Consider the following 11,938-nt stretch of genomic DNA (forward strand, 5'->3'; position numbering starts at 1 on the left):
CAAAATTTTTATAATTTGACTCTAAAAATGGAAAGTATGACAAATAATAGTGGACGGAGGTAGTATCTTTTCCTTTTTCTTTTTAAAATAAGTATCCAAAACATACTTAGATTATCTTTTTTTTTTAGTTTCATAATTAAATGTCTAAATTATCACTTATTAGTTTGAGAAACACACTTCAGTGGTGTGTGTAATACACTTTCTCTTTTATTTGTGAAAATCTTATCACATAACATTCCACATAGATAAAATACTGCATCTTAACAAAAATTAAATAAGCTATTATTGTTAGTTAAAAAAACTAAAGTATAAAGTATTACAATCCCACAATTTCTTTTTAAAAAAATGGCACTTGTCATTTCCATTTTTTTTAGATACTTACTCGGTTATAATTTACATGACACTATTAGATTGCATATGAAATTTAAAAATATGTATTACATTTATCAAATTATTTTTAATAGAGTTATTTTAGTGTTTAATTGACGTTTTTTTTTTTCATAAAATAGTATTAAGTGAGACTCAATAAAAATAAAATATAAATGATATTATAAACTAAGTACTTTTTTTAGTCTTTTTCAAATTCCAATGTATGAAAGAAAAAAAAGGAGTATGTAGCTATAATATAAAGACCACTGAAATCTGAACTAGAAATAACATTCTGATGATAAAATGATAGTATTTTTTATGCGGAATTTCATAACTTTTTTCTATAAAACTTTTCTTCTTAGTTGGTTAAGTAATGAGTAAAAAAGTTCCAATGTGACAATACTAGCAGTTTACAATTTGAATATAAAACATGATGCTTGAAAGATTTTAGTATATTGTGATTTGAATTGTGTCATTTCTTAGAACATGAACATATTGTGATTTAAATTGTGCATTTCTGTATTATAGGATGCTCTAGGGGTCTAGAAATCGAACTAATTTTCCCACTGGCCACCTGCAGCACTTTCGAATGGTTGGAATGTCTTCATCTTTAATCAAGGAAGCGTAGGCGTTGGCAGTTCTGTCTCTGGTCCTGACCAGTTTACACAATAGACTTTAAAATCATTCTCGGAGTTAAAATGCCCCGAGAATGATAGTGTCTATGGAAGGCTTGGAAGGTAAGTCATCGTTCCTTTTCCCAGAATGATAGTGTCTAGTGAAAAGGAAGATAGGAAGGTATGAAGGTTAGAAGATTAATAATTAAGAGGATCTAGAGGAAATAGTGAAGAAGTTCAAGAAAAATGAAGAGAGATTGAAAAAGTTGTGAAAAACACCATTTATAAGCAAAATAGAAAGAGCCATAATTGCCTTCGGTGACGAGCAAAGTGATTGTCATTGGGAAAAAAGTGAGAACTCGTGGCCCAAAGATAGAAATGAACCCATGGCCCGAAGATGTGGCAAAGGAAAAAGACAAATACTCAATAATTACAATTATCCTGCTGACAACAGAGGAATATTAGCTGGCACAACTAACGATATTCCCCACGTGAAATATTACTATTGAGTGAAGTACTTTAGGACTCGAGTGGAGCTTTTCTATTGGTTGATGTATAATGTATTGCCTTGGTTGTCTACAAATAGTAATTTTCAATTTTTCACACAATTGTAAAGGTTTGAATTTTGAACCATACTAAAAGCAATATACTGATATTCTTATTTATGCTCCAAGTTTTCTATATTTTACTATTAAGTCTTTACTTCATAGCATTTAGATAATGAAACGTCCTCAGATCTGAGATTCACAGAAGAAATGATTAACTTTAAGGGAGAATTAAGAGATCAAAATAAAATCAATCATAACAAAAAGAAAATAAGCATGCATATATATATGTCTTTGTTCCTCTATCTATTTTGCTTATTTGCTTTGAGTGTAATCCTACTCCTTCCTGTTTGCTATTTCTTTGAGTAGCAAGAAATAGTTGCTCTTACTTTAAGTCAGAACATCTTTTATTAGGACGATACATATCAGGTACATGGTGGGAAACCAAAAAGAAAAGCATAGGAAAGTCGTCCTCTTTAATAAATTTTATAGGCAACAATAAGTGATACGGAGTGGAAAACCAAAAAAAAATCTTGTAAGGTGTCTGGTCCCATATATACTGTGAGTTGTGACAGTTGTATGAAAAGAAAAAAAAAACTGTTTATTATACAACATAAAAATTCACTATCTTGTCAAATCCTAGTTGATTTTTTTTATAAAAAAAATATGTATGTATATGTCTTTGTTCCTCTATCTATTTTGGTTATTTGCTTGGAGTCTAATCCTCCTCTTCCTGTTTGCTCTTTCTTTGAGTAGCAAGAAATGTTGCTCTTACTTTAAGTCATAACCTCTCCATCTTGTACAGCTAGTGCTTTGTTTTATTGGTGTAAGTCTCGGAAATGGAAAAAACTCTAGGAGAATACGTATCAGACACTTGGTGGGAAACCAAAAAACAATACATAGGAAGACATTGTATTGGCATGACATACGTACGTATATTACCTCAATTAATTAATCATGTCTGTATACATATTCTAGTCATCAGCCAGATACTAATTAAGAATATATAAACCCCTCCAAGCTAATTCAAAATCACATTGTAGTATCAACTATGAAATCCTTAAACTTCTCTGTTATGCTCTCAATATTTCTCATAGTCTTATTGTACGCATGTTCGAGCACGTATGCTCTTTCAGATGATTCAACATCGTCGTTTAATGGGAAGTTGTATGAATGTATTTGCCAGAATTCTGATTATTGTGTCCCTTTCTCCACAGCTTTCGTCACCCCAACAAATGATTCGTTCAACACAATCCTACAATCTACTGCACAAAATCTCAGATGTTTACTTCCTTCTGTTACCAAACCTCAGCTTATTTTCACACCAATGACAGAATCTCATGTACAGGCTGCTGTCATTTGCTCAAAACAGCTTGGCCTTCAGCTTAGAGTTAGAAGTGGAGGCCATGATTATGAAGGTAACTTATTTATACGTATATTAATATTATATATCAAATACGGATGATTAGAGAGGACATGACACAACTTTGAGGTTACCAAGGACATGACCTTAATTAGATGGGAAGGTGTAGAGGACGTGTATTAGGGTAAAAGGTTTGTGCAATGGAGTGTTTTTCTTGCTTTCTGAGGGTTTAGGCTTGTTGGCGTTTGTCGTTGTACTAGTTGTATTATTGTAGTCAACGCTTGTAATATCTATCATTATCTGTTGTTTATTGTGTTTCGATTATCGCATGTTTTTGTGTTCTTGTTCCTTTCTCATAGGATTTGCTGTTCCGCTTGTTAGTTGCTATGTTTTCTTATTTTTTGTACTTGGATTTGCTACACTTGAGCCGAGGGTCTTTCAGAAACAACATCTCTACCTCTGTGAGGTAATGATAAGGTCTGCGTACACTCTACCCTCCCCCAGACCCCACAATTGGGATTCCACTAAGTGTGTTGTTGTTGTATCAAATACGGAAAATATCTCCTGTTCTCAGTTCACCCCTCAAAGAATTTCTTTTGTTTTGGCAGGTCTCTCTTACATGTCTGATATGGAGTCTCCTTTCATCATTCTTGATCTGTCAAAGCTTCGAGATATCGTGGTGAACACAGAGGACAACTATGCTTGGGCACAGGCAGGGGCAACTGTTGGTGAAGTATATTATAGGATTTCAGAGAAAAGCAAGACTCATGGTTTTCCAGCTGGTCTTTGTACAAGTTTGGGAATTGGCGGTCACATAACAGGCGGAGGTTATGGTACTATGATGAGAAAATACGGATTAGGAGTTGATAATGTGGTTGATGCAAGAATAGTTGATGCAAACGGCAGGATTCTTGATAGGCAGAGTATGGGTGAAGACTTGTTTTGGGCAATTAGAGGAGGCGGAGGAGCTAGTTTTGGTATTATACTTTCTTGGAAGTTGAAGTTAGTACCTGTTCCATCAATTGTAACAGTTTTTACTGTCCCTAAAACACTTGATCAAAACGCGACAAACATTCTTTACAAATGGCAACAAGTTGCAGCTGATAAGCTTGATGAAGATCTCTTCATCAGAGTCATCATAAACGTAGTTGCTGATAAAAAAGGTGAAAAGACTATTCAGACTGCTTATAATTCAATGTTCCTTGGTAGAACAGACAGACTTTTACAAATAATGAATGATGTTTTCCCTGAATTGGGATTGACACACAAGGACTGTACAGAAATGAGTTGGATTAAGTCGATCATGTATATTGCTGGTTACCCGAGTAACACCCCACCAGAAGTTCTCCTTCAAGGTAAGTCGTTGTTCAAGAATTACTTCAAAGCAAAGTCAGATTTCGTCAAAGAGCCAATTCCAATAGATGGTCTTGAAGGGCTATGGAAAAGGCTAATGGAAGAAGACTCACCATTAGTCATATGGAATCCATATGGTGGAATGATGGCTAAAATCTCAGAATCTGAAACCCCTTTTCCTCATAGGAAAGGGATCATTTACATGATCCAATACTTAACACTTTGGAATGATCCTTCTAAAGAATCAGCCACAAAACACTATGATTGGATTAGAAGACTTTATAATTATATGACACCTTATGCTTCTATGTTCCCTAGAGAAGCTTATGTGAATTATAGAGATCTGGATATAGGGATGAATAAGAATGAGAGTTCTAGTTTTATAGAAGCTAGTGTGTGGGGAAACAAGTATTACAAAGACAATTTCAATAGGCTAGTGAAAGTGAAGACTAAGGTGGATCCAGAGAACTTCTTCTTGCATGAACAAAGTATACCAACACTTCCTATTACAAGGAAGGGGGAGGAGAAGAGTGTCAATCACTTTGAAATGTAATATGATGCATTATTTTTAAGTTCATTTTATCTTTGCAAAGTTGTAATCAAAAGGTTTTGACAAACCATATATAGGGAAGAACCAATTGCCTTATGTTTGTTTTGGAGTGTTTGAATTTTCTATAGATGGTATAAAATTCTTGAGATGAATTTGTGTTCTAAAAAAAAAAAAGATAGTTTGGTGCACGAAGCTCATTATATATGCAATTAGAGAACTTCTCTTTTCTCAACATTTTTGGGCAAGTTAATATCTCAGAAGATCACTCGACTATGGAGAATTTTATCTGAGACTTTCTTTTGTATTGATAAAATCACTCAAGTTAACGTTTTCATCATCTAAAATCACTCAACTAAATTTATCATTAATATCATTAATAGAATATATCATGGCAAAACAAATTCTTTGTTCATGTCATATACATAATATGGATCCAAACAAACAAAAAGAAACTCATTATGATTCTTATTCTTTCTGTTGCGGTAGGAGATATGTGTAATAGTTAAGTTGTATGTTTGTAACACCTATAGGTCACAAGTTTGTGCCGTAGAATTAGCCTGCATCAGGGTTAAGCTCCCTACATTACACCCTCTTGACGTGCGGTCCTTCTCCACACCAATGTGAATGCAGGATACTTCGTGCAGTAGACTGCCCTTTTATGTTGAACCCCTCAAGAATGCTACTGTGAGGTGGTTTCAGAACAACAAGATTAGGACTTTGTTCCTGCAAACATGAGGCAGTAAGGTCTATGCAGTACAATTTTGAACTCTTTTGACGCACCTCGACTACCAGCTTCAAAAATATGGTCAATAAACACAAGAAATATTGATACTTTTCCCACTCTTATTGCACTATACATTTCACAGCTCCCGAGATGGATTCATTCGATGCACAGATTGCAACTTGAAAAACTGTAGTAAATTATGTACAGGTAGGGAGTCATCTAAATGGTTCAACAGGTTCAGTTTCTTCCAGAATAATAGCAGCTTCAAAACAGTCAGCAGCTTCCGCGGCTGAACCTAAACCTCCCTCTTTGTATAACAGGCCCAGATTATACCATGCAGAAGCATTCATCCGATCAAGCCGTAGTGCTTCTGTTAGAAGGCTTCGAATAATTGCAGGAGACTGTTTACCTATCTTCCTAAGCACCACTGCACTTGATACCAGACTTGGCACATGGGATGGATTAACAGCCAAAGCATTGGAATAGTCTCCCAGAGCTGCTTTATATAGGCCCTTCGATTGGTTAAGCAAACCTGAGTATGACACCAAAAGTATACTACATGATCAGAACCGCCCGCTAATTCGAAGGAAGAATTAGTTGCTCATTAACCAGACAAATGTGAACAAAATAGTGTTCACCATGGACATCAAAATTTACCATAGACACCAAATATATGAACCATTAAGTAAGACTACAAAGAAGTAGCCGAATCAAGAACAGGAGATGCATATATACCATGTAAAACTCAAAACATAGCAAAAGATGATCTTTACACATATGACCACCAGTAACTATTTAATGTAGAAGATGTTGGAGTCGATAACCAAAAGAATGTCGATAAACAAGAAGTTGATTCCCCTACATACACACACAGCCCACACATATGATATTGTCGATCAACTAAATTTTCCTGACCCTTTTACTTGTATATAGCTGAAGCACCAGACGTCTAAAGGATTCTCTGCTGGTAACACTAAAAGGCCTAGAAGATAAATAGCCAAATTTAACATCCTAGGATATAAAAGAGAAGGTTTAATGGAATTCAAGGAATTGTATGACTTGCAAGTTATGTACACAGCAGTGAAAAGGAAAGTTCACTTAATAGAGAAACTTTTGAACAAAATAGGTTCAATGGGGAAAACATTACACAAAGGTTAAAACTTGGCTATAGCCTATAGGTAAAATGGGGGATTTTATAGAACTAAGTGGATCATCTAAAGGCATTCCAAATAAAAGTGTGTCCCAAATAATCAGATAAAGACTATATAAACTTTTAAAAGAGTAGACAAAAACTCCTTAACACCGATGAATTTTTCCATAACACTGGATAAAATGGTCCCAATCCTATAAATTACAGATCCAACATTACATCATCCATCCTTGGATGCCACATTTAGAGCATAGTTAAATTGACTAAAATCAACTAGGACTCGTAATTATGTTATGTTGGTTTTCTCATGAATATAAATCAGCAGGCATGAACATTTTGAGTTACATGCATATGTTTAAAATAACGAGCACAGTCAGGGGAGAATATGAGTGAGATATATCTACCAGCAGTATACAATCTACAAGCTGAATATGAACTGATAGCCTCAGTTTTGGAAAGACACTTCTCTGCATCTCGCCACTGAGATAATTTAATGTAGATGGAAGCAAGATCCAGCCAGGTTTCCAGCTCCAATGTTCTGCAATGGTCTCCAAACTCCTGATATGTACATAAAATAAAATTTTTACTTCTTCCTCCACATAAAAATGTTATTTCAAGAAAGTAAGCCAGCAAAACGGGCAACACCAGAGAAGTATTTACCGCTAAGATGGACAAGTGAAAAGGTCAAACTCTTCAAGGTTGCACATTAAAAGAAGTAAGAGAAGGACAACATATTCATCTGCCTAAGGTTTAAAATGAGGCTTTAAGGGCATATCAGTTTTCATTCACCTGCCACTATGTCAGGCAAACCACTAATGTGCTAAGCAACTCAAGACTTCTCCTCCATTCCGAAGGTCAGAGTTAGCTAGAAGTACCAGAAAAAAGCCTAACATTTACAACAATCACACTTGTAAAAGTCAGGGAGACACACACATAAAAAGAAGTGGAAAAAACCTTTCCTGAATTACCAAGCCGACAAGCTGTATCGGACAGTTATGCAATATGCAACCATATGAAACAAACAGGAGCCTTTCAAATGAGAAATAAAGACATGCTTTGGCCTGCCGTATCCCAATTCAGTGTGTTTGCATGAGCAGCATGGTTTAATTGAGACCCCCAAGCATTGCCAAGAAATTTGTTTAAGGAAGCAATACCTTCATGCTACATTTGTTCATTCCCTCACTTAATTCTCCTGATTCTATCTAATTATTTAACCCTTTTCCTCTGTCCATACACCTTGCACTCTCGGCTACTCGTCGGTGTCAGCTGTACTGTGTAGTAACCCATTTATTTTTCCTAAGAGATTTTATGTCCGAGGACAGGGTAGCTCTGTTGGCTTTCAATAGCCATGGAATTTTCGTATTAGCAGACACAGCCTGAACAATTCCTAGTTAACAAGCTTGTTAATTGATAGTTCATAAGGAGTTAGAGCTCTATAGAGTTCAATGTATAAAAAGTTCTATAGTCATTTTACTTGCAAACCTCTTACAACCTTTAAAAGCATCAAATAAGACAGATGAAAAAAAGCTTTGTTGAAAAGCTCCATTTCAGCTTGTAAGGGCAAGACCTGCTCACCTTGAGATCTTCCCCCAGTCTGAAGCTTTTTCTCTGAACCTGAAGAATAGCAAGAATCTGAGTATATGTTTCTATAGCATTTTTCACTTGACCCTGCGCGATTTGGAGCTTAGCTTTGGTCCTCAACAGTTCTCCATGATCCCACTTTCCACTCTGCTCTAAGGCAACATTAATGACAGTTTCAGCATCCAGAAACCGTTTCTGAGCTGATAACACCCGAGCCAAGAGCATCGATCCTTTCAGTGTAGAGCCACCTTCCAGTTTAAGAAACCAGTTTACGTAATGGACTGCGACATCCAACTTCCTTTGTTCGGCATTTTCTAGACAAAGATGGTAAATAACATTAGTATCACTCATCTTTGTCAGCTTTCCAGCAGATTCAAAGGACTTGAGTGCATCTGAATGTATCTTAACCCTCTCGGAATCTGTCAGTATTGTTCTAGAATGAGCTGAAAGTGAGAGCCCTAATACACAATTGGCAACACCCAACAACTGACTACATCTTTCTTGTAGGCTTTCAATAGCTCTGTGAGCATAAATTATCCCCTCTCTTGCACAATCTGGGCTTTCAGCACACACTTTTGAAGCCAATAACAAACCTGGAACACAGGTGAGATCCTCTGTACTACTCAACAGTTTCCGTAACAAGTTCAATGCAGTGAAGTTATCTTCTCCTCCATAATAGCAGAGAGCTAAAATAAGATACATCTCTTGCCGATCTATAGTTCTGGGAAGCAGCTCTTCTACTTTGCTAGCCAAAACCTTTAAACCCCCTGAGATGGATAATGCATATGAGAGATGATCAAGAATCGAAGGGTCCCACTCTATCCTTTGTAGAGAAATCTTTTTCAATAAAATCATCAAGAGAAGAATAGCCTCTTCAATATTGTTTCGGGGGACAAATGAACCGTCCATTTGAGATTGGAGATTAGGGGGACACGATTCACCTCCACTATAGAGAAGAAAGATGGCAAATTCTTTCTGAATCTTTGCAGTAGTTTGAATGTCAAGGTTCCACTGATGCAGAAGAGCTCGACGATATGACATAATTGCCTCTCGAGGAGCATCTGCAAGTTTGCATAATTCAGGAAGCAGCTCAACAGCCTTGTTGAGAGTATCCTGCAATTTACAGTCAGTAGCAAAGGTTTCAGGCAAGCCTGCTGGTAATGAAGATTCAAGAATGTCGAGAAGTACTGTACATGATTGTGCAGCTTCTGCAAAAAGATATTGGAAATACATTAGCTGGTGATAGGGTGAAAACCTGCAGTTAATTTTTCAGGTACACATTATTTCCCTCGTTGATTATAGTCACACATGGCAGAATAAAAATTAATCAGAAGCTACCTTAAGTGGCAATGACCAAAAAGTTTGCTTGCTAGGAGACAAGGGCAATCCTCTCGTACAAGTCTAGTGTATGACCCAAGCCAAATCATTTGAAAAGGTCAAAAAGTATTTCAATAAGAATGCCCAGTCAAAAGCCTTAAGCATGCTCATTCATGAAAAACCAACATACAGCCCAAGCATTGACATAGTAAAAATTTTAAGACAACCTGATACACTTGAGAACGGTGTAGCAGAGTTGCAGATGACATTTTTTTAGTTCTCAGTTCATTAAGAGTATCAAGTATGAATTTATTACATTTTCGGAAATCCAAAAACATGAAAGAAACCAGGTAATCCAAAGGTTTTCAGGATAATTTACTGACTCAATTTAGTAGGTGAGTGAAGGATGGGTCAACAATATCAATCAATCAATCAACTAAGAGTCTAAGACTCAATCACAAACTAATTGGGAAGTGAAGGATGGGTAAAGTAACAAAAGTACAGACAGCAAGTGCGAACATTTTCGTATTTCAACATGAATACATCATGTAAAACTGATGAAAAAGCAACCACTTTTCAGAAAAAGGAAACATTCGGGAAGCTAGTAAAAAGAGAAATAATATTATGTATTCTGCCCTTGTACCTGACTCATAAAATAAAATAACAAATGAAGCAAACTGAACAAATTTGTTCATTATTGAAGATGACTAGTACAAAAAGAAGTGATATTGATTGCGACATATACTCTACCTTTGTACCTCTGAAGAGCCTGCAATGATTTCGCTTTGAGAAAGACTGCTTCCAGGAGCAAACTCGCAGCGTTTATGGACAATGGTGGTGTAGAAAAACTCCGTGAACGTCTCTTTTGAGTTTGCACTCTTTCGGCAAGGGCAAGTTTCAACTTAGGAATCACTGAGGCAATATCTATCCCTTCAAAAACATGCAAAGCAGCCTCTATATTCCCTTTTTGGTATTCATATCTTCCTAGTAATGCTCTTGCTTCCTAGAAAATATTGATAACTTAGTTAAACTGCCATAAAATGGAAATCCTGCGACATGCAAATTAAACCTTGAAGCGGTTCCGGATGAGATGATGCACGGAAGGAAGATATACATTTCATTATGTTAGAACCAAAAAGAGAAATGAAAAGATTGACATATAATAAACAGGGAATTCACCTCATAATTCAAACAACCACTCTCACGCAAAGATGATTCAGCTTCTTCGATATTTCCAGTATCAGGCTTCTGTCCAGCTTCTCCAGCTCGTGATGAATGGACACTCGATGTGTGATCCTTAGTTGCAAGGGATTCAGGAGATGGAACCATCTCATCCATCAGAATTTGTTCCGACGAGCGTAGGCAGTTCATTATCTTGCGCACAACTCAAATAGTCCGACGTCTTCCCCTTTTGCTGACACAATTAACATTCTTCATACTCTACAATCCTTCCTTCAATGTCAGCAACACCAACAAGGATTTAAGCTCATTTGTCAAGGAAATTAGCTAGAACTACAACTCTACAAGTACCACTGAATTTTAATGTATTCAAATTTAAGTCACAATCATGGATAACAAAAAAGAAAAGGATAAGAGGATTCACATGAAGATAAAAAATCAATCATATTACTGTCTCCCCTCAATAAATATTTCTTTTATCTTTCTTTAAGTTGGAGCAGATCAATTGACACAGTTTCTTTCCAAACCCAACATCCCACTGTAATAAGCACAAACTTTTCCAAAAACTAAATCTTTAACCAAAAAGTGAACAAATTAAAGCACAGTGACAAAATTTCCATATGATCAACATCTATCTTCAAACTTATATTATGTCCCTCAATTCCAAATGATTTTTCTTTTTCCTTTGGGGATACAAAAACACCTTTAGATACCAAGTTACTAGTCATTTAGCAAAACATCATAAATCAACTAGAAATGATCAATAACTATAAGTGACCCATCATAATTCATACACCAAAAAAGCAAGAAAACAATGATTAAAAGCAAAGAAAAGGAGAAACAGGAACAGGTAGAAGGGATTATACCTTTCACTATTAAATGAATAACACTGAAAACAAGACAAGCCAGCCACAGTAGTTTCCATACTTAAAATCTCCAATCAATCAAAAAAACTCATTCTTTCTGTGATCAACCAAAGAATATATCAAAGCTTCAAACTTTACCTTCTTTTTTTATTCTTCTCCACTTTTTATTTGTAAAAATTACCATAACAAACATAACCCAATAATGATTTGGGTTTGTGGGTAGAGTAGGGACCCCTTTGGTGGGTGGAAATTTGGATATATGGGCACTCTCTGTATTCTAAAATTTCTCCACTTTATGTAAATTATATATATTATTACTACTAATAG

The 11,938-nt window shown here is 35.8% G+C and overlaps 2 protein-coding genes across 2 annotated transcripts; one reads left to right on the forward strand and one right to left on the reverse strand.

Moving 5' to 3' along the window:
- The first annotated feature begins 2,537 nt into the window (after positions 1-2,537).
- On the forward strand, positions 2,538-4,924 carry LOC125813551 (berberine bridge enzyme-like 13). The gene is made up of 2 exons (XM_049493035.1): positions 2,538-2,946; positions 3,500-4,924. Exons 1-2 carry the CDS (start codon positions 2,580-2,582, stop codon positions 4,795-4,797), a joined length of 1,665 nt encoding a protein of 554 aa, XP_049348992.1. The 5' UTR covers positions 2,538-2,579; the 3' UTR covers positions 4,798-4,924.
- A 663-nt stretch (positions 4,925-5,587) lies between these two features.
- Positions 5,588-11,938, reverse strand: LOC125812783 (protein NPGR2-like). The gene is made up of 6 exons (XM_049492255.1): positions 11,612-11,938; positions 10,746-11,018; positions 10,317-10,569; positions 8,244-9,457; positions 7,073-7,226; positions 5,588-6,050 (listed from the first exon to the last, which is right to left on the reverse strand). Exons 2-6 carry the CDS (start codon positions 10,935-10,937, stop codon positions 5,734-5,736), a joined length of 2,130 nt encoding a protein of 709 aa, XP_049348212.1. The 5' UTR covers positions 10,938-11,018; positions 11,612-11,938; the 3' UTR covers positions 5,588-5,733.

This window comes from Solanum verrucosum, unplaced genomic scaffold (genome assembly GCF_900185275.1).
Source record: "Solanum verrucosum unplaced genomic scaffold, falcon-dt-bn FXZP01000235.1, whole genome shotgun sequence".
Classification (NCBI taxonomy): Eukaryota; Viridiplantae; Streptophyta; class Magnoliopsida; order Solanales; family Solanaceae; genus Solanum; species Solanum verrucosum.